This window comes from Aulostomus chinensis, chromosome 19 (assembly GCF_037954235.1).
Source record: "Aulostomus chinensis isolate RoL2024-O1b breed Wild chromosome 19, RoL_Achi_v1.0, whole genome shotgun sequence".
NCBI classification, from domain to species: Eukaryota; Metazoa; Chordata; class Actinopteri; order Syngnathiformes; family Aulostomidae; genus Aulostomus; species Aulostomus chinensis.
In genome coordinates, this window is record NC_141338.1 from 3,038,382 (window position 1) to 3,058,486 (window position 20,105).

Genomic DNA, 20,105 nt, shown 5'->3' on the forward strand with positions numbered 1-20,105 from the left:
ATTTTACAACAAGAACGTCGTTCTTGGAGCTGCAAAGATCGAGAGTGAATCAGATCTGGGGCTTTAGTGAACTTTTCTTCATGTTTTCTCTTTGAAAGCCCAGTTTCTTTGATTGGAACTAAATCGTGACGTGATTTCAGCTTCTCTCTGTCTTTTTTTTTAGCAGCCTGATGAAGGGTTTTGATGCAAATATACACACACACACACACACACACACACACGTGTACACGTTCACACCAATCAGCACACGCAAGCGGCTCATGCTCTCGAGGTGCTGGTGACCTCGATGGGGAGGCGCGGCACCTAAAGTGTTAACTTGTCCGCGGGTTCGTCCGGGTAAAGTTTCCTCCCGACCTGTGGGGCGGAGCTACGCGCCTGTCAGTCCTCAAGAAAGACGCACGTTTGTGACACCACAGTTATGCATTGAGCTTTTGATCTTGCGTGTTTTGTGTGTGTATGTGTGTGTGCGCGCGCGCTATTTAAGAAAAAAAAATAACTTAACCGCAAAAATGTCTCCGATATTAAACGTCATCACCGGCCGGCTGCGCCGAGATTTAACCGCGTGCGTAAGGACTGCGCGTCTCCCTCTGCGGACTTTAAGCTGCACGTCCAGAAAACACGCTGAGGAGAGGTGAGTTTCTGCCGACGCTCTCACTGTTGCAGCTCATTGATGAGGCGCAAATCTGCACATGGAGTTGGTTTTCACGCAAACATCTCTTCTGAGTGTGTGTGTGTGTGTGTGTGTGTGTGGGGGGGGGGGTTTGACCGCTGGACTGTAACGTCCATTTTCTCTCCTCTCTCCCCGTTCCTCTCCTGTCAGTGATGCCTCCTCTCTTCTGAGGAAGCGCTGGAAGGACACTGCAGAGACCGTGGTCATCGGCGGCGGGTGCGTCGGGGCCAGTTTGGCCTATCACCTGGCCAAAGGTGGCATGAAGGACGTGGTGCTGCTGGAGAAGACCGAGCTGACAGCTGGATCCACCTGGCACGCTGTAGGTCCACCAAAGTCTCTGACGTTTGCGGGCTTGATGGATCATGCAGATCTGAATCCCTGAGGATGAGGAAGGGGGGTCTCCAGAGGTCTTGCACCTGCTGACACACACCTGGGCTTCATGCTGCAGCAGATTTACTAATATCCATATCAAACTGGTTCTGGATGAGAAGCTTGAGGAGGGTCTTCCTGGACATCCTGGAGTCCTGACCCCCTTTCACAGGCGCCACCACTCAGTTACAAGCACCACACAGAATTCGCTATTAATACCCTGTTGACACCCCAGCCGGGGCTCTGGTTCAGTTACGTTCCTCGCTGTCCCAGGAACTCTATTAATGTGGAGGTACCTGCAAGTTTGACCCTCCAGAAGCTGCAGCCCCCGTTTGAAGGGATTTATCTTGATCATTAGTGGCTCCCCTCCGGAAAAAGGCTGGGGGGGGGGGGGGGTCATGAAATGAAAATAGAAAAGCAAAAAGAAAACCAATTAAAAACACTGCGATAATAAACACAAATTTTTTTTTTTTTTAAAGAGAAAATGGGGGAGGAATTCAGGAAAAAAAGTGTCAGCAAATGTTGAGTCTCCGTGAATGTAACGTCAGTGTGGCTGTGTTTTCATTTGTTTTTCTTCTGATAAAATGAATGTTTTTGTGTTTCAGGCCGGTTTGACCACATATTATCATCCAGGCATCAACCTGAAGAGAGTTCACTACGACAGCATGAAACTGTACGAGAGCCTGGAGGCTGAAACTGGACAGGTGAGCCCCCCCCCCCCCCTCCCCCTTTCAGAGCGTTGATGTGCGTTTCTGTCTCATCTGGATCGTCTCTCCCCCTGCAGGCGGTGGGCCTGCACCAGCCAGGCAGCGTCCGCATCGCTTCGTCTGCGGCTCGGGTGGACGAGATGAAGTACCAGATGACCCGCACACACTGGAACGTGACGGAACAGTACCTGATTGGTCCCGAGAAAGTCCATGAACTTTTCCCTCTGCTCTGCATGGACAAGGTCGGTCCAGAACCACCGCAGCACGTGTTCGGCGTCGTACTCAGGGCTAAGTAGCCTCCCTTGACACAGTAATTGACACAAAGTAAAAAAAAAACAATATCTTAGGTAAGCAAAGAGTTGAATTGTTGAAATGAAAAACAAGAAGACATTCTTTCTCTTTGATAAGAAACATTCTTTTTTTTGGCGGCAGAAGCGACCAAATTTGGATGAGAGTGCGGGGCTGGGGGGGAGAGGGAGGGTGCACCTGACTGAGAGGTTAGCGGGGTGCATCCCAAGTCACATTTACTGAGGGATTCATCGTTAATTTAAACTGCAAATCCAGGCCTATAAAGTAATCGTTTTTTTTAAGGAAATAAGGATCAGCTGACTTCCTAAAGTATCGTTTCTTTTTACTACAGTTTAGTCAAAACACAGTGGTGCTGCGCCACTGTCCTGACTGACAGCACCATGTTGATAGTTAGGAGGTATCCCAGCCCTAAAACTCTATTTTACTTTACTTACTTTTACTTACTGTGATGATCTTTTAAAAAAAAAAAAAAGAGTTTGATTCCGTAATGAAGAATACCTGAAACATGAGCGAGTGAGAACTTACGACAAAATGCAGTTGAAAAATGAGACACAGGAGTTAATTTTGTAACCAAGGGCGCGTTTCCGTCGGGCGGGGTCGGTTTGGCCCCGTTTCCACTGGCTCCAACACGGTACTAACTGTTTCCATTTTGGTCCCTGCTCCACCGGGGTTCCAAGCGAGCCAAGCAGGGACTAAAACGTGACAAACACATAGCGGGGTGCTGATTGGGTAACTTACCTGCTTACGTTGTCTACTTCGTATCCTCTTAGTCTCGGCGGCTCGTCATGGCTTGGTAAAGTCTTTTATTCTTTTCTTGGTTGTTCTGATTCGCCGCTCGAAACCTTGCCTGTCTGTCCTCCCTCACTTTAGTTTGAGCAAAAACCACGGACCGAGCGACAGGCATCACGCTGCCTCCATGTCGTCCGTTGCTGTTGTTGTTGTGTCGCACACAAATGACGCCTGAGAACTCTCGAATGGTGAGTCCACCTGCGCTGATGTGGTACCAAGTGCAGTCAGCGAGCCGTACGGTACAGTCAGCCAATGGAAACTCCCTAAGACTTGACCAGTGGTTGTTCACCGACAGAATTAATAAATCCTGGACTTCTACATTGTCCGACTTCTTTTTGGAACCAGTGGAGTCGCCCCCTGCTGGCCACTAAAAGGCTCATGGAATGTCATCGCTCATCAGACCCGGAGGTTCTGTCCTGCTCATGAAGCTGATGTGTTTGCTGTAATCTGACGGCTTCTCTATGTTTTCCCAGGTGTTGGCAGGCTTGTACACTCCAGGTGACGGCCACATTGACCCTTACTCTCTGACCATGGCGCTGGCTGCCGGCGCTCGCATGTATGGTGCCCAGATCTACAACCCTGCCCCCGTCACCGGCCTCAGCCCAACCAGCGACGGCAAGTGGGACGTCCAGACTCCTCATGGCACCATCCGTGCAAATCGCATTGTTAATGCAACAGGTTTGTGCCTCTGATCTCGGACCAGTCTTGATTGTTGGTACAGTTACACATACAAGTATAATCAACACATCAAAGTGGCCAGAGAGGAACTCACTTTGCAGCTCCAGCTGTGTTAAATATAAAATCCATATTTGGCTCCATTCCATTAGTAAGGTACTGCAGGAGGAAGCTGCTTCCCTCTCCCACGGTGTTCCCCAAGGTTCAGTTCTTGGCCCCCTCCTCTTCATCCTGTGTGTCCTCCCTCCCCCCGCCACATATCTGCCATCATGGACAAAACTCCTTCCCTGACAGGCTTTTTTTTTTTATTTAAAGTTGCCACTGCCAGAAAACGTTTATGGACATTTTCACTCATCTTTTTAAGACCCCCAAAATATTTTATGAAAATGAAAAAGTGACATACAGAACAGTCTTTTTTTTTTTTTAAATCAATGCTTGAACCTAATTTTTTTCATATCAAAAACTCTGTAAAAGAAGAGAAGTTTTGATTTCATATTTGCATTTATTTGTTTTTCTTTGCTCCCATGTGGTTACTTCCATCCTTCCATCCATTTTCTACCTCTTATCCTGATTAAGGGTGGTGGGGGTGGAGCCTATCCCAGCAGCCTTCCCCCTGGACAGGTCACCAGTCCATGGCAGGGCCAACACATAGAGACAGACAACCATTGGCTCTCCCAGCCACGCCTACGGTCAATTTAGAGTCTGGATTAACCTGGTCCCTCTTGATGTCTTTGGACTGTGGAGGAAGCTGGAGTACCAGAGAGAACCCAGCAGGAACAGGGAGAACATGCAGACTCACCCAGAAAGACCCCGTGCTGCAGCCGGGGCTCCACCCACAACCTTCTTGCTGTGAGGTGACAGTGCTGACCACTGCACCACCGTGCCGCCATATTGTTACTTTAGTTGTATAATCTAAAAGAATAAAAGATAGTAATCAACTTGGGGCTGCAGCGCGTTCCGTCGGACAACCAGCACAGCCGTCCTCCTCCGCCCGACTGAAATGCTCCCAAGTGGGCTTGTACAGCACCACAGGTCCCCTGGAGAACTGGAACATCTGTCCATCCTCTGCAGCCTCTGGTGTCCTGATCTTCTTCTTTGCTTTTTTTGGGGGGAGGGGGGGGGGCGTCTAGAAGTGGGGTGCTATTTCACAAGGAGCAATAACACCCTCTACTGTATGAAATAGAAAACAAAAAACAAAACTGGATTAATGGAAAAATCTCATCAGTTGTGGGGAATGAATTAATTTCCACTGTTTTTCTGACAGTTAGATCCAGCCCTGCATTTCCAACAGATCAATCACAGCAGTAACTCAACCCTCACCAACTGCACCAGCGAAACAAAGTCCCTGCTCTGGATTAATTTCCTCAAATTAAACCGCGACTAATCAGAAATCCGCCCGCAGCTTCTCCCTCACGTCGACGGCTCCACGTTACTCCCCTCGACCCGCCATATCACTAATACCGCTGCTTCCCACCTCAAGAACGTTGCCCGTTTTTAGCCGTCCATCTACCTTCCAGCAGCGGAGACCCTCATCCCCGCTTTTATCACTTCCAGTTGCAGTGGTAAAGGGTTGTAAGTATTATTACTATCATGAAATATCGTGATATATATTGGGATATCGATATTTTGCCCCTTCCCTCTTCATCTGAAAGGCTTTCAGCTGGGAGGGGGGAGAATGTGACGTGTCTGCATCTGTAAATGGTTACACAGTTGAGCAGAAATAAGTGGATTTTACTTTGATAGTTTCTATTCTTTTGCGGTTCTACTTCCTGCTAACACTCAGATAAGCTGATAGAGCCCAGTGCTGACATTCGCCTGCTTGTTTTTGGGTTTTTTTTCTTCTTCCAAAAGTTTCTGCTGAGCTGGGCAACATTTTCAGCCAGTATTCAATAAAAAGTGTTATCTGTGGACGCTATAACAGGAGACCTTTGCCCACACAGACCACTGCTCGCAGGGTTCAGGGAAACGAGCTGCAGCCAGGACGTACCAGTTGTGGGAGGATTCTGTGAGTGACAACTCATTTTCCCCCTGCTGCTGTTAGCTTGTTTATCTGGCCTGGTTCAGGAATCCACCTCGGTATCTCCTCTCATTTCTTTCAGAGAGTTCAACATGTGCTATAGGGTCCTGCGTATTCTCCATGAACCCTATCTTCCTCCGATGTCCCTCAGGTGGTTAAGATTAAGTCACCCTGAATTCATGAGAACTGCAGTGCAGCTCTTCTCCTCTGTAATGCTCCAGTGTTCCCATCTGCATTGAGCTATAATTTATTGTAGAGCCAGCTGTCGTCAGCTGCATTCACATCTTCTTGCTCCATATTTCCTTCCTAAATTCGCACATTCTGTACTCTGGGTGAAGCCAGTTCTGTCTTATGAGCCCTCCTGGCCTTTTGCCTCCTCTGCGTCCGGCAGCCAATCCCAGCCGGCCAACTGTTCAGATTCCGTCCAATCTAGGAGCTGCAGCACGCACACGCCTCCTGACAAGCCTTTCTTCTTCTTCTTCTTCTTCTTCTTCTTCTTCTTTTACATTTTTACCTCTGGTGCTCCTTTTTGGATCAGCTGTGTGAAACTCATCTGCTGCTGTCCTGAGCGCACGCTATGACGCTACACCTGTGAGGGTGTTTTGGGTTTTCTTTTTTCTCTCTCTTTATTTATTTATTTATTTATTTTTTTGCACGTATTTAAAGTAACCTGTTCATCAGATATACCACTTCCCATCGCTGATGTTACATAAGTTAATGTAGGCTTTTGGACGTTCAACCACAAACTCAGAGTCCCAGCGTTTTGTATTTATGTTTGTTTTTGAGGTTTTAAGATTGATGTTGCGTTGTGGGCTGCGGAAATAACCCTCATGGAAAAGAGCCGCCAGTTTAACGTTTCATACCACATACTGCAGCGATGAAGGACTCCCAAGAACATTGTGCTCACATTATTATTTAAAACCTATAAGCCACAAGGGTCTGTTTTGCTGAGATTGCACTATATCACCCATCTGAATTTAGACTCTCTCTCTCCTGGCGTCTTCTCACAGTCTGTCCCGGTCTTTCTCGCTTCTGCTTCCAGAATTTTGACCACTTCTTCCAAACTGGAACACATGCGGTACCCCTGCTTTTAAAAGTCTGATCCCAATGGGTCAGGGGTCATGTTCCCTGGAATATTGCCCACATAGGATCAGGTTCACCACAGCAGCCTGGTAGCCCACAAAGATAAAGTCCATGTTGTCACCACTTTTGGTTGGCACCATTGCCTCAAAGCAAGAAAGTCCCGGGTTTGTGTCCCGGTCATCCGGGAGCATTTGTGTTTTGAGTCTGCGCGCGTCTGCGGGGACTCTGAACGTGTGTCAGGAAGGAAACGCTACAAAAGCAAGGTGACAGTGACACCAAGATAAATGCTCTTAAAGCTCTTACACGGTCCAGCCGAATACGTCCCCGCGTTTCTAAGAACTGTTACAATTAATTCATCAACACACTGACTGTACAAGCACTTGACTATAAGAAAACAGAGCTACAATCAGAGTTAATTCATATTTTTGCTGTCAGTGAAAATGAACTGGACGAGCATCTGAGGAGTAGATTTCTCGAACTCACATTTGGCTTCTAGAATATGCAGAAGTTAACTAACTGAATGAACACCTTACTATTCCACTCTGGTCAAATCTCGCGCGTGCACGTGTGTGTGTGTGTGTGTGTGTGTGTGTGTGTGTGTGTGTGTGTGTGTGTGTGTGTGTGTGTGTGTGTGTGTGTGTGTTTTTGCTTCTTTTCCCTCACACACCCTCTCAAAGCAGGTTGATTTCAGATTGACACTGTTTATTCCCAGTGTTCAACTGTTCATTTCAGCGCAGAAAAAGGGAAGGAAAAACCCCAAACCACGCTGTTTTACACAGCCTAGACCCTGGTTGGACCCACTGGACTCACTTCCTACTCCCTCGACATCAAAGTCCAACCACCTGAATCAAAGAAGCCTAAATGTGAAGCTCGTGAGTTCATGTCGTGCTGAACTGTGCATGGCGCAGCAGCTGGAGACACCTGGACGAGGGTTTGAACGCCGTGACTCACGGCTGTGTGACTCTTCTCACACGTGTGGAGAATAGACGCTCTGTTATTACATGTGAAACTTCAGGAGCACAGACGAGACACACAGTTGGAAAGGCGGATGCAGCGGGACTTTCCTCAAAAGTTGCTTTATGTTGCTGAACTTGTTGACTGTAATTATCAGTATGGAGTGCCCCCTCCCACCCACCTCCCCGCTGAACGGGCTCTTGTGTACGAGCATCTGGTGAACACGGTCCTGCAGTTCTGGGACCTTATCAGGATATACACCCCCGTCCCAACACACACACCTCCCCGCCAGATGCATTTCACATCTGGAGAACACACAGAATATGAATTGATGTCTAGGCGTTAATATCATGCAGACTTGGGCGAAGATGATTTTTATTTAAGCTTTACGTTGCAGCTGAATTAGCAGAACAGTGTGTTGTTGCAGGAATGCTCACTAACAGGTCGTGTCCTATTTACTGGCTCCGGCCTCTTGTGTGTGTGTGTGTGTATGTGTGTGTGTGTGTGTTATGTGGCTGTTAAACCAGGTTTCACTACTGTACAACAAATCTCCCAAATGTGTTTAATGGAAAGAAACCAAACGCGTCTTCAGTCAGCATCGGACCTTCATCGTGGGAATGTTGCCTCCCACATTTTTGTGGTTTATTTATGCTTAAAGCTGTTGAAAGTTGGAGCCGAGAATTGAATGTCATTGGTAATTTGATTGTTTTATTTTCAGGCTGATCTCGTATTATATTTGTGGTTTGGATCAATCTAAAGACTCGTTCAATCGAGTTAATGATGGGTTTTTGGATGCGACTCGGAAAAAGCTGGATGATTGAGTAACGACAGTGCGCTTATAGTGTCGATTAATGTTGTGCTGTTCAGTTGTTTTATTATAATCTTAATGTCCATATTTGATGTTGTAGCCAAGTCTTGGTTTTTTATGATGGATGAATTTTTTTCCTTTATGTTTCCATCCATCTTCTACCTCTTATCCTGTTGAGGGTGGTGGGGGTGGAGCCTATCCCAGCAGCCTTCCCCCTGGACAGGTCACCAGTCCATCAGGGCCAACACATAGAGACAGACAACCATTGGCTCTCAAAGCCACGCCTACGGTCAATTTAGAGTCTGGATTAACCTGGTCCCTCTTGATGTCTTTGGACTGTGGAGGAAGCTGGAGTACCAGAGAGAACCCAGCAGGAACAGGGAGAACATGGAGACTCACCCAGAAAGACCCCGTGCTGCAGCCGGGGCTCCACCCACAACCTTCTTGCTGGGGGGCCACAGTGAGGACCACTGCGCCACTGTGCTGCCCCCTTTATGTTTCCATTTCTTCTAGTTTGTCAGAACTTTATTATTATTTATTATCGTTTAGATTCTCTATGGTGTCAGCCATACTTATGATAAATAACCGAATGAATATGAATTAAACAAATCCGTAGCTCCCTTCCAGCATCTTTCAGCTCATTTTGGTTTCATTCTAGACAGTTGTAATGTTTGGATTCACTCTCGCCAACCCGGTTTCTGGCTGAACCAGTTTTCAGTGATAACGTCTGATAAACCCACCACACACTTGCTGTCCAGCATCAAACAGTAGTGACTGACCAGGTAGTGAAGAAGTGGAGGTACAAAAACTTGTGTTTCCCTTGGCTGAGTGAATATTGTGTTTTTTTTTCATATTCATCAGGGGAACTTCTGACTTACTGAATATTAACACTGTAACTAACAGAAATCAGTTTGAGCTTCTTCTCTTACCTCGTCGCAGCAGAAGTGGAGCAGACTTTCTGGGGGCGTCCACGTTGCCTGTTTTTCATTGTGTTTCCAGGAGGGAACTTTCCCAGCTGCAAGGCTGTGATGCACATGTGGACGCTGTTGAAAAGACTTCTTTGTGATACCAATGTGTTCCCTTAAGGTGCCGTTGGTAAGCTGTCGATTTACACTCCCCTCTCAGCTGAAGTCACGACCTTTGGGTTGCGACTAAGTGAGGAGACTGAAACAGGCTTTCTGTGTCGTGTGTTTGGGTTTAGAGTCAGAGACGAGGCGAGGAGGCTGGACAGAGTTCATCAGCCACAGGTTTTAGGTGATGGCCAGATAAAGTGTCTGCGTCTTTAGTTCTGGAAAGACGACCAAGGATATCGAGTACCTGGGACACAGGTGGAACGGGGATGATGAGGACGAGGCACCGCGAAGCATTTATGATTTCCTCGGGGTAAAAAAGCGTTACATAATTTGGTTCTGTTTACAAGGAACATTATTCTTTTTTTCCATCCAAGTGGCAAAACAAAGCTGTTGTAGGTGGTGCGTTTTCTCTCTCTCTCACAATCACATTCATTCGTTCGAATTTTGTGTGTCTACCAGGAGATTAACTTTGTTAAAGGCCCAATAAAACATGGAGGAAATCAAGAGCTCATTAACAACTCAGACCTCCCAGATGAACAATTCACCAAAATCTTGGTGCATGGATGGCGAATTTGCGTGATGTACATTTTTGTTTTTGGGGCTCATGTGGAGGTTTCTGCATTTTAAAAGGGAGTTTTTCTTTGCCACTGTGCCCAAGTGCTTGTTCATGGTTGATTTCTTAAGGTTATTCGGCTCAACTAAAGCTTACGGTCAAAACAGTGCAGAAGAGTCACTAAGATGTAAGAAATAGTAACCAAAATTCACTGAATCGTTGACAAAACTGTGCGGAATTGACCTCCTGCAACAGTAAATTGATGCGTCTGTTGGTTTTCAGGTTTCTGGGCCCGGGAGGTCGGTGAGATGATTGGGTTTGAGCACCCCACCATCCCAGTACATCACCAGTATGTGGTGACGGCGTCAGTGCCAGAGGTGAAGGCTCTGAAGAAGGAGCTGGCTGTTATCAGGGACCTGGAAGGATCTTACTACCTCCGCCAAGAGAGAGATGGCCTGCTGTTTGGTCCCTATGAAAAGATGGAGAAGATGGTGCTGCAGGATTCCTGGGTCCGAGATGGCGTGCCTCCAGGTCTGTCCGCCATTGACTGTTGATCCGTGAGGGCCATCGTTGACGGTGCCCTTAAACTTTCATGTCCCCTTCCCTCCTGGCTGATTCAGGTTTTGGCAAGGAACTGTTTGAGTCCGACCTGGACAGGATAATGGAGCACGTTGAGATGGCCATGGAGATGGTTCCTGTGCTGAAGACAGCTGATATCATCAACATTGTGTCTGGACCAATCACGTACACCCCTGACCTGCTGCCCATGGTTGGACCACATCAAGGAGTTCGCAACTACTGGACCGCTATTGGATTTGGGTACGTGTGGCAGGGAGTGATAGGCAGATTGACCCAGTGCGTGGTTCAGGCGGGTCACTTCAACTGGTATTAGCACTCTGATATACGGCGGATGGGTCGCTGGTGGTGAGATAATTTATATTATGAGTTGTCCTCTATGCAATTTGAGTTCCGTCCAGTGGAGGGCGAGCTCGTTATAGTCCGATCTGTGTCGCGCTGATCAAATGTGAAGCAATACTCTGTTGCTGGATTGACGTATCTGCGTGTTCTGTTTAGCTGCAACCCGAGAATGTCTGTGATTCAGCCGCTACGGTGAAAAAACTCACCACCAACAGCCACGTGCAAAAACCGTGTGATTTGGTGCGTCTGCAGTGTGACATTGATCCCTAACTGGACGGGATGAGCGCAAACAAACAAGCGAACGCCATTTCACTTCGTTATTTTTCCAGTGAATGTGAACCATCTCATTGCCACAAGGCTTGCTTGAAACACTGCTGACGTTTCTCCATTTCTGCCAAGATGAACACTTGCTCCTTTTCCCCTCTTATTTTATGTTGAGGATGAGAAGCAGCAGCTCTTGTCTGATTCACTGAAATAAAATCGCAAAAATGAATGTTTTGCTCGCTGTTCGGATTTCAGGCAACATTTGACGTGACTGCATGTGTTCAGGTATGGCGTTATCCATGCCGGCGGTATCGGTAAGTTCCTGAGTGACTGGATTAGAAACGGTGAGCCTCCGTATGACCTGATCGAATGCGACCCTAACCGCTACGGCAAATGGACCGATGTACCTTTCACGTGCGCCAAAGCTCGAGAATCCTACGGCTTCAACAATGTGGGTAAGAACAGTCAATAATAGTTGCACAGACACCGAAATAAGCTCACGGTTTTTACTGTCAGTGGAACTCTTGGCCGTCTTCTCCTTGTCCCGGTTGGGGTTTCCAGTTGGTTACCCCAAGGAGGAGCGCTTCGAAGGCCGACCAACCTGCAGGACGAGTGGAGTTTATGAGGTGCTGAAGGACAAAGCATCCATGGGATTCCATGCTGGCTGGGAACAACCTCACTGGTTCTACAAACCAGGGGACGAAATGGGATACAAGTAAGACGGAAAGTCAGCACAGCGACTGTTTTGTTTGTAAAAAATCTCTAATTCTGATTTGTAAATCACAGGTAGGACGTAGCAGAAGGAGTCACTGGGCCAAAGACATTAAATGGTTATGTTTGCTTTCTAACGCAAGTCTCCTTTTAGCCCTCAGTTTAGTCTCACAAACAGGAAGCAAATCCGGAGGGCTACTTTGGCAGCAACTCCACCTAATCCCATCGCTTCATGCCTTGTACTGATTCACGTCCGAGTCAAATATACAGAACCCAGAGCCGAGATCGTTGACTAAGATCACGTCCTGACTACCTTTTATGTCCCTTATCAGTCGGCCCGTAGATTGAGAATCGTGGATCAGTGGCTTCTGTCTGCTCCACAATCTAGGTTGAAAAGTAAAGGGGGACAGAACTTTTGCAGTCAAGGCCTCTTTGCTCTGGAACAACCTGCCCGTGGACGTAAGGCTGTCAGTGCCTCGTTTTAAGTCTGGCATTAAACTTTCTGTTATCGGGAAGCATATAATGATTTTACTCTCATCTGAAAGGTTTATGTTACTGGTGTAATTCTCTGACGCGTCATTAGATTAACATTTAAGTCTTTGCGAGCCTGATCAGTTCTAAGCGATATACGATAAACGCCAGGGGCAAGAAGTCACAAAGAGCCAGCCTCACTTCCTGTCTGTAAGACTAAAATAAAGGCTAAAAAAAAAGTCTGATAGCGGGTTAGAACATTTCATGAATGAGGCTCATTGTTCTTTGAGTGTTGTTTTGCTGTATGTTTTGTCAATTCTTTTAAATCAAGCGCTCGCGAAGGCCCATAATTATCCACCGATCGCACATTCCTGCAGAAGCGCTGCACCGATTCCACTTGACAATACCCTGTTCTCACTGAGTTGAGAGGAGAACAAAGCAATCTGGCTCGGCTATTCAGCCGCTACACACGGCCGAGCATGAAAAGAAGAAGCTCCGACAATTTATGTTCTGAGTGTACGAGTGTTCACTAAAGAATAGGGCCATTGAGTGGCGCGGTCGAGCGTTTGTCACCATAACTGTTTAAGAACACAATGTTCTTGGACGGAGATGGGACGATATACTGTACCGTGGAGTTGTTTTTTTTTTTTTTTTGAGCACACAAACTGTTCTCAATCTGTTCCCACCCTTTTGGGTTTGTGCAGAGATCTAACCGTCCCTCCAGCTTTAAGCAGCCACACAAGAGATACCACTGTGCAAGAGCAGAGCAGCTGTTAATGTTATACAACATATGCAGGCAACTGCCATGAGCTGCACTGGACACAACTTCGCCATTTGTGGGACCCAACTTGCCAAACATGCAAACATGCACCCTGACATTATTTAAAAAAAAAACAAAACCCCACATAGATTTCTGGAGATAACCCTGCAACTGTTGGGAGCCTGGCCAGCCTCGATAGGACAATCCAGTTGGACCATTCGGTGGCTGCATACTTGGCGCCCGTCTCTGACATGGAGATTTCCGATATAAATATAAGTCATTTTAATCCTGTTATGCAACATTCCTTCGTCAATACCATGTACAGACGAGGATGAGCTCATAGAAAATACTTTTCTGCACCACGGAAACAGTGCAAATTTAAATCCATGAGGGTTTTTTTTCCCTTCTCGGCGGAGGAACATCTCCAGTTTGACAATGTGAATACTGTTTTTAAAGCAATATTTCATATTAAAAAAAAAAAAACAACAACCGACATATTTTTCCCACTTGTGTTACTTCTCCGTGACACCAGAATGCAGGAAGAACCAGATCTAACTCGAAGCTAGCGGTGACTGACGGCTAGCAACAGTTAAGGTGCCTTTCTTTGTTTCTAGCTCAAATCAAAATATTCATGAAATGCCGAGCGCATGGCTGGAGAGATGAGCCTCAGCTTTGTGCTGTCCTTCGTGTTTGATACCAAAAAGGGTCACCACCTTAGCCAAGCATTAGCACGGAATGTTGGAATGCGAGGCTACGGCGGCGAACACGCTGGCCGTCAGCAACTTAGCACTGCTGTTGTGAACAACGGTGGCATTCTCATGTACCTCCGGCTGCGCCAGAGACCTCACAGAAAGAGACAGACCGGGTATGGAACCCCGAAAAGGACGATAAGCAACGCTGAAACAGTGGTGGCTGTACGACACATGACTTGCATGCTGTGCTGAAATGCAGCTTGTTAGCTTGAGACGCGTCTCAACACATGGACTTGTTCTTTTTGAGAAGCAGGTCCAGCTCCGAACTCCTGAAAACCACAAAAATGGACATTCTTGTCTCCTCCTGTGAGTGCGGTAAACACAACTCCATTTGATGGCGGCAATATAATTTTGAACGCAACAAATAATGTTATTTAGCTGGACAGAAGGCTGACATCACATGAAAACTAGCTATGTGACGAAGAAACACGTGCAAAAGTGGACTTTGGAGTTCCGTTTGACTTCGCAGTCACCTGGGCTGTTGAGTACGACCCACATTTACCATCAAGCGACATGTTTAGGCTTGCAGCGGGTTCTTTTCACCACAAACGCGGCCATGTCGAGTGACGTCAGATACTCTCTGATTTCTCAGAGCTCCTCCGTTTTATGTTCTCCGGCCTTGGATGCTGGTACTTTCCACCCTCCCAGTTGCTGATGAATGTTCTATAAGTAGAGCTTGACGTCTGCTGGCATGACTGGAGGCTCTTGTGAGTCCTACAATGAACAGTTATTAAATATATGCTCGTGTACTTTGAAGTACTTCCATGTAATGAAGTGTGGAAGTTGCCCCTCATTAAAGTAATAAGTCTTGATATAAAGCAACCGCTGATTATTATTTCCCTGCCACACACAGGCCCAGTTTCAGACGCACAAACTGGTTTGGACCGGTCGGGCGGGAGTGCAAGCTGGTGATGGAGAAGGTCGGCGTGATAGACTTGACTCCCTTCGGCAAATTCATAGTGAAGGGGAAGGACTCGCACAAGCTGCTGGACCGGCTGTTTGCTAACACCATGCCCAAGGTACTACACCTTTACTCCACAGCCAGGGGAGTGAGAAAAACCAAGACCTGGCCTCACTCTGGTGTAGTTCAACGAGTTCGCGCCTCTGTGTGTTTTCAGGTGGGCCAAACTAATATCAGCCACATGTTGACACCCACTGGGCGAGTCTACGCGGAGGTCACCATCACCCAGCTGGCGGCGGGGGAGTTCCTGCTCATCACGGGCTCAGGATCAGAGCTGCATGACCTCAGGTGAAATACATCAGAGACTACAGAGGGAATGATTAATGTAGCTGGCGCTAGCTAGCTAGCTAGCATCGCCACAGATCCCCTGCGCCAATAGCCGATGGGATGTACTTCATCCACGTTTTGTTCAGCAAGACAATCGACACAAAAGAACCTCTTTATCAGTTTTGAAGCGTAAATGTGATTCTTTGAAGAGCAAAGCTAACATGCTGTGAACAAACGACGCAGAAGACGGAGCGTGATGACGTTTCATGTCGGCGACAACCTTGGCGGTCTCATGTAGCGACTTGTTAGCCAACTGCTGGGTTTTTTTTTTTTTTAAACGCTTGTAAACTCACGAGCGCGGCCGTCCCTGCGTTTATGCCATACAGCATAACGTTAAAACAGCTTAAACTTAATCCAGCCGTCAAAAACCCATTTAAAACAATGCTGAATTGAAGACGAGGGAACCAGATGTTCGACAACGCTAACTTTCCTCTGAGCTTCGGGGCTCCAGCTCGCATCGGCAGACTCATTTACCAGAACAATCTGCTTCTATTTTTGATAACTGATTACTTACTTAGGCTTTCTTTTTTCCTGAAGCAAAAAAGCCTGAAAATTACAAGTTGTGGCTCATCAGTTGGTGCGTGACACATTGGGCGTTTAATTTGATGATGCTAACTTTGTGAAATTAAAAGAGGGATTTTTCACATCGCTCACTCATGTTAGTGCTGCGAATTTATTTCAGAATTAAAAAAAATCAAGTTAATCCCAATAATATTGCAATAATTCACCACATTAAACGTGTATTCTTGGGGGGGGGGGGGTCACGTGTGTGCTTAGACTAATCAGTTTTCCACTTTATTAATACCGTCTCAGCTTAAATGAATAATTCCCTGAGTCAACACGTCTCGGGGGACGCAGGGTGGTGCCGTTTGTTGTGCTTGACCGTCTTTGTCATGTGGAGAATTCCAGCAGGCGCGGCTACATGCTGCACCCCGCTAATGCTAGAGGGAGAAGTCGCGGCCAATCATGGTTCACTGGTGGAAGAGCAAACGTGAGAGTGTTTGGATGTCCTCATCGATCATTAATCCCAGCACATAAGTGAGAAGCTGAGCGACTGATCAGTCTCAAATTGAAATGGCGTGTAGTTGCGAACCTTTTATTTTATGCAGTTTAAGGCAACACAGACCCGCTGTGTGCTTCACTACCGTGGATAGCAGCCATCGCATTCACAACCGTCGCACTTGCTGCGTTGGTGAGAGGCGCAACTTCGAGGTGGTCCACAAAATGAGAAGCGCTCATCATGATTCCCAGAGCCCAGAGTGAGGTGTTGAATTTGCTCCTTCTGTCCCTCCCAACAGTCCGAAGACTCTTCATGTTCTCCCATGAAACGACAGCAAAACCGCAAATCCTGTTATTTAAGAGTCTTAACAGAGATCTTTTACTTAAAAAAACAGACTTTAACAATGCTGAGATCATCAGAGGAGAGCCTGATGAATTATCTTTTGGTCGGTTAATTTATCAGTTGTTGCAGCTCGAGTGTGGAGGGCTTCACTCTTAGCGGATCAGCACAGTTAATCAGGGGCCACACGGCCGATGGACCAGTTCCTTCGGTGCAGTGGAAAGGTTGTGCTGAATGCTGGATCACCCTGAAACGGTCCAGCAGCTGTTAATTCAACGCCCCTCTTTCTGCTCCAATCAGGAGACAGAAAATCCATCCATCACCACAACCAGCTGCAACCGCAGCCTGGGAGAGAGAGTGTGAGAGAGAGGGGCAGGGAAGACTATCTAGCACCCCCTAGTGGTGGTGGGGTTGCACTGCGCAGGGAAGAGTTCAAGGAGGTCACGACAGCAGAGAGGGTGGCGAAGATGCCGCTGAGAAAGAAAATAAAAAGAGAGATATGAAAGCACGTAGACGCAACCGTGGGAGGAGAGAGAGGGGAAGGAACCGACCCACCTGGACGCAGAAAACTGAAATTGAACCGACGAAGCTGAAATCTTTCCCTTCTTTCTCTGTGGATTTGAACACGACTCAGGTGGATCGAGAGGGAAGCCGCCGACGGCGGGTACGACGTTGACATCAACAACGTCACGGACGACATCGGCGTGCTGGGTATCGCTGGGCCGAACTCTCGCACGGTTCTGCAGAAACTTACGACGGAGGACATGAGCGACACTGGATTCAGATTTCTCCAGTGCAAGCTCATCGAGTTGGCCGGCGTTCCCGTCAGGGCCACCAGGATCTCCTACACCGGTACTCAACTCTCCTCATTTGTCCATCTTAAACTCCGTTATTGATAGATTTCAAAAAGAACTGAAATGTGTCCGACTCCCTTTTATCTTGCAACGCTAAAGAGAGTAAATCACACATGAGAAGACGTGCACATCCGTAAAAAATATCGGGGGGGGGGGGGGAGCGGAGCCACGTGCAGCCATCCATCATCAGGAAAAAAGCCCCCTTTCATTTGCCGAAAGCGCTTCCTCAGTTTTTAAACGCCATTTAAAAACTGGAGCTCTTTGGTGTGGGTTAGAAATAAAAAGAACAAGAAAAAAAAAGAAATTGACCGCCATCTGCAAGCCAGTATTTATGTCTGGACACGTTTCCAAAAATGCCAGATCGATTGAAATGTCCACTGCCTGTTTTTCACAGTTAAATACAGGTTAAAAAACAACTTTGAGGTGCTCAAAGTAAGAATAAATTATGTAAATGATAAGAAATGAATGGTAGAAAACATTCAACAACCAAGCAACAAGAAATGATATGAATGCTATGAAATAGTTATCAAAATCACATTGTGACCTGCAAGCACGGGTCCTAAATACTGGTAAAAATAACCTTATTATACCTTGGTTTTGTGAATATTTGCAGTGGCAAAGGAGACCCACTGAGTGCCAAAGTTACTTCTTGGTCCAGAGTGTAACTTCCTGTTTGGTGAAACTGTCCAGGTGAACTCGGCTGGGAGCTGTACATTGACCAGAAGAACATGGCGTCCGTGTACCAGGCCATGATGGAAGCCGGGAGAAACGAGGGCATCGACAACTTCGGCACCTACGCCATGTCCTCGCTGCGGCTGGAGAAGGGCTTCAGAGGATGGGGGGCTGAGGTAAACCTGCACCGACACCAGACCCAGGAAGTTCAGGTGGGGGATGTTTGCTGTGAGGGTCAACCTGTCCGTCTTTACAGATGAACTGTGACACCAATCCTCTGGAGGCGGGGCTGGACTACTTCATCAAACTGAACAAGGTGATGGGGATACAGCGTACAGCCGCTGGGGAGGGAGGGTCGGGGGGGTGGGGCTAAAGTTGGGTGGGTCAACCTCTGTCTTTAGGTTGTATTTAGACAGAACCTCGATCCCGCCACACAACATTGTTCTTTCAGGTTCGTAACAAGTTATAAATATTAGAATTCCTATTTGTTCTTGATCCTACCTCAGGTTTTAGTGTACATAATGAACTCAGCGTCTCAGGATGAGTGGACATTTCACTCAGTGGCACAAGAAAATGTCTGTTTTCTGGAATAAACAAACGGATTTGGAACATCTTTGATAAATGTGTTTGTTATGGCGCCTCAGGACGACGAGCTAACCAAGCCGCTCCTAAAAAGGTCGTCATCCCCGCGGCCGCCCCGGGCTTCTACAGGTCTGTAAGTTACAACGTTGCACTGCTCAGAAGCTGCGTGTTGCAACGTAACGGACCACTGCTAGACAGGAGCAATCGAGTACACACGGGCATTACTTTGAAACAAAGTAACAAAGCAGTGTGTACTACGCAGTACACATCAGCAAAAGGTGAATAAGAACTAACTTGCAGGACTTTGAAGTGATTTTATTTTTAAAAAAAAAGAAAAAAAAGGACCTTTACAGCTTCCAGTTTCTGGTCTGAATGAACCGCTTGTGTGTCCAGCCTGCTGACTTCATCGGTAAGGCGGCGCTGCAGGAGATCAAAGCCAAGGGCCTGAAGAGGAAGCTGTCCTACATCACGCTGGACACTCATGACATCGACCCCGAGGGCAACGAGACCGTCTGGCACAACGGCAAGGTCAGCCTCAGCGCACGCCCACACGCTTTCACCGCCTTGTTTAGTGCCGTTGAGTCACTGGTGGTTCTCCTCAGGTGGTCGGTAACACGACGTCTGGAGCCTACAGCTACAGCACCCAGCAGAGCCTGGCCTTCGCCTACCTGCCTCTGGAGCTCTGCTCCGTGGGCCAGAAGGTGGAGGTGGAACTGCTGGGGAGGAAATACCCGGCCATGGTGGTCCAGGAGCCCTTAGTCCTCACCGAGCCCACGCGGACCCGACTGCAGAAGAAAGCAAAGAGCAAGGCGTAAAGCGCAGAGCGTCAGAACGAAGAACAACCCTACTGTGAAGGGAGGTGCGGGGAGGCTGGGGGGACGCGTGCTGCGTGTCTCCCTCCGCCCAAAGAGTCGGTCCATGTGCCACATTTTTAACTTCCTCTTCCCGTTTGGCCTCTTGAGGCAGTCGAAGCCCATTCAGCATGTGAAGTGTCTCAGTCTTACAGAATGTGTTTGAGGAATACTTTGAACAAACATCTACGTCTTACAGTTTCAGAAGTGTGATCGCCTTGTGACTTCATGGTCTACAGGACAGAACTCTGAACCGTTTTTAGGAAAATGCTTGATTTTTTTTAAATTAATTTTTGTTGTAACCTGTCACGTAACAACGCAAATGTACAAGAAAATTTATTATAATCACCAATAACTACCAAAAAATGAAGTATTAATTTGTACAGAGATTTTTTTTATGTTTTTTTATGGATATATAATTATATATATATATATATATATACATGGATAATTAAATATGTAGTCACTGTCTTGCACGAGGTGTTTGATTCCCTTGGTCCTCTTTGTTCTCCTCTCACACTCCCCAAATCCTGCGTAATTTATCCTTTGACTGGCGGTCGATAATTCTGTTAACACATTCATGTTTTGCAGACGCTAAACTTGGATTAAAGATCTTTTTTTCTTTTTTTTTTTTTT

General features: G+C 47.0%; 1 protein-coding gene across 1 annotated transcript; it reads left to right on the top strand.

Moving 5' to 3' along the window:
* The first annotated feature begins 356 nt into the window (after nucleotides 1-356).
* On the top strand, nucleotides 357-19,931 carry dmgdh (dimethylglycine dehydrogenase). Its single transcript, XM_086186813.1, has 16 exons — nucleotides 357-631; nucleotides 821-989; nucleotides 1,645-1,743; nucleotides 1,824-1,988; nucleotides 3,318-3,522; nucleotides 10,290-10,538; nucleotides 10,628-10,826; nucleotides 11,475-11,644; nucleotides 11,751-11,904; nucleotides 14,737-14,902; nucleotides 15,002-15,132; nucleotides 17,145-17,362; nucleotides 18,055-18,212; nucleotides 18,293-18,352; nucleotides 19,012-19,146; nucleotides 19,221-19,931. Exons 1-16 carry the CDS (start codon nucleotides 510-512, stop codon nucleotides 19,431-19,433), a joined length of 2,613 nt encoding a protein of 870 aa, XP_086042939.1. The 5' UTR covers nucleotides 357-509; the 3' UTR covers nucleotides 19,434-19,931.
* Nucleotides 19,932-20,105: the final 174 nt, after the last annotated feature.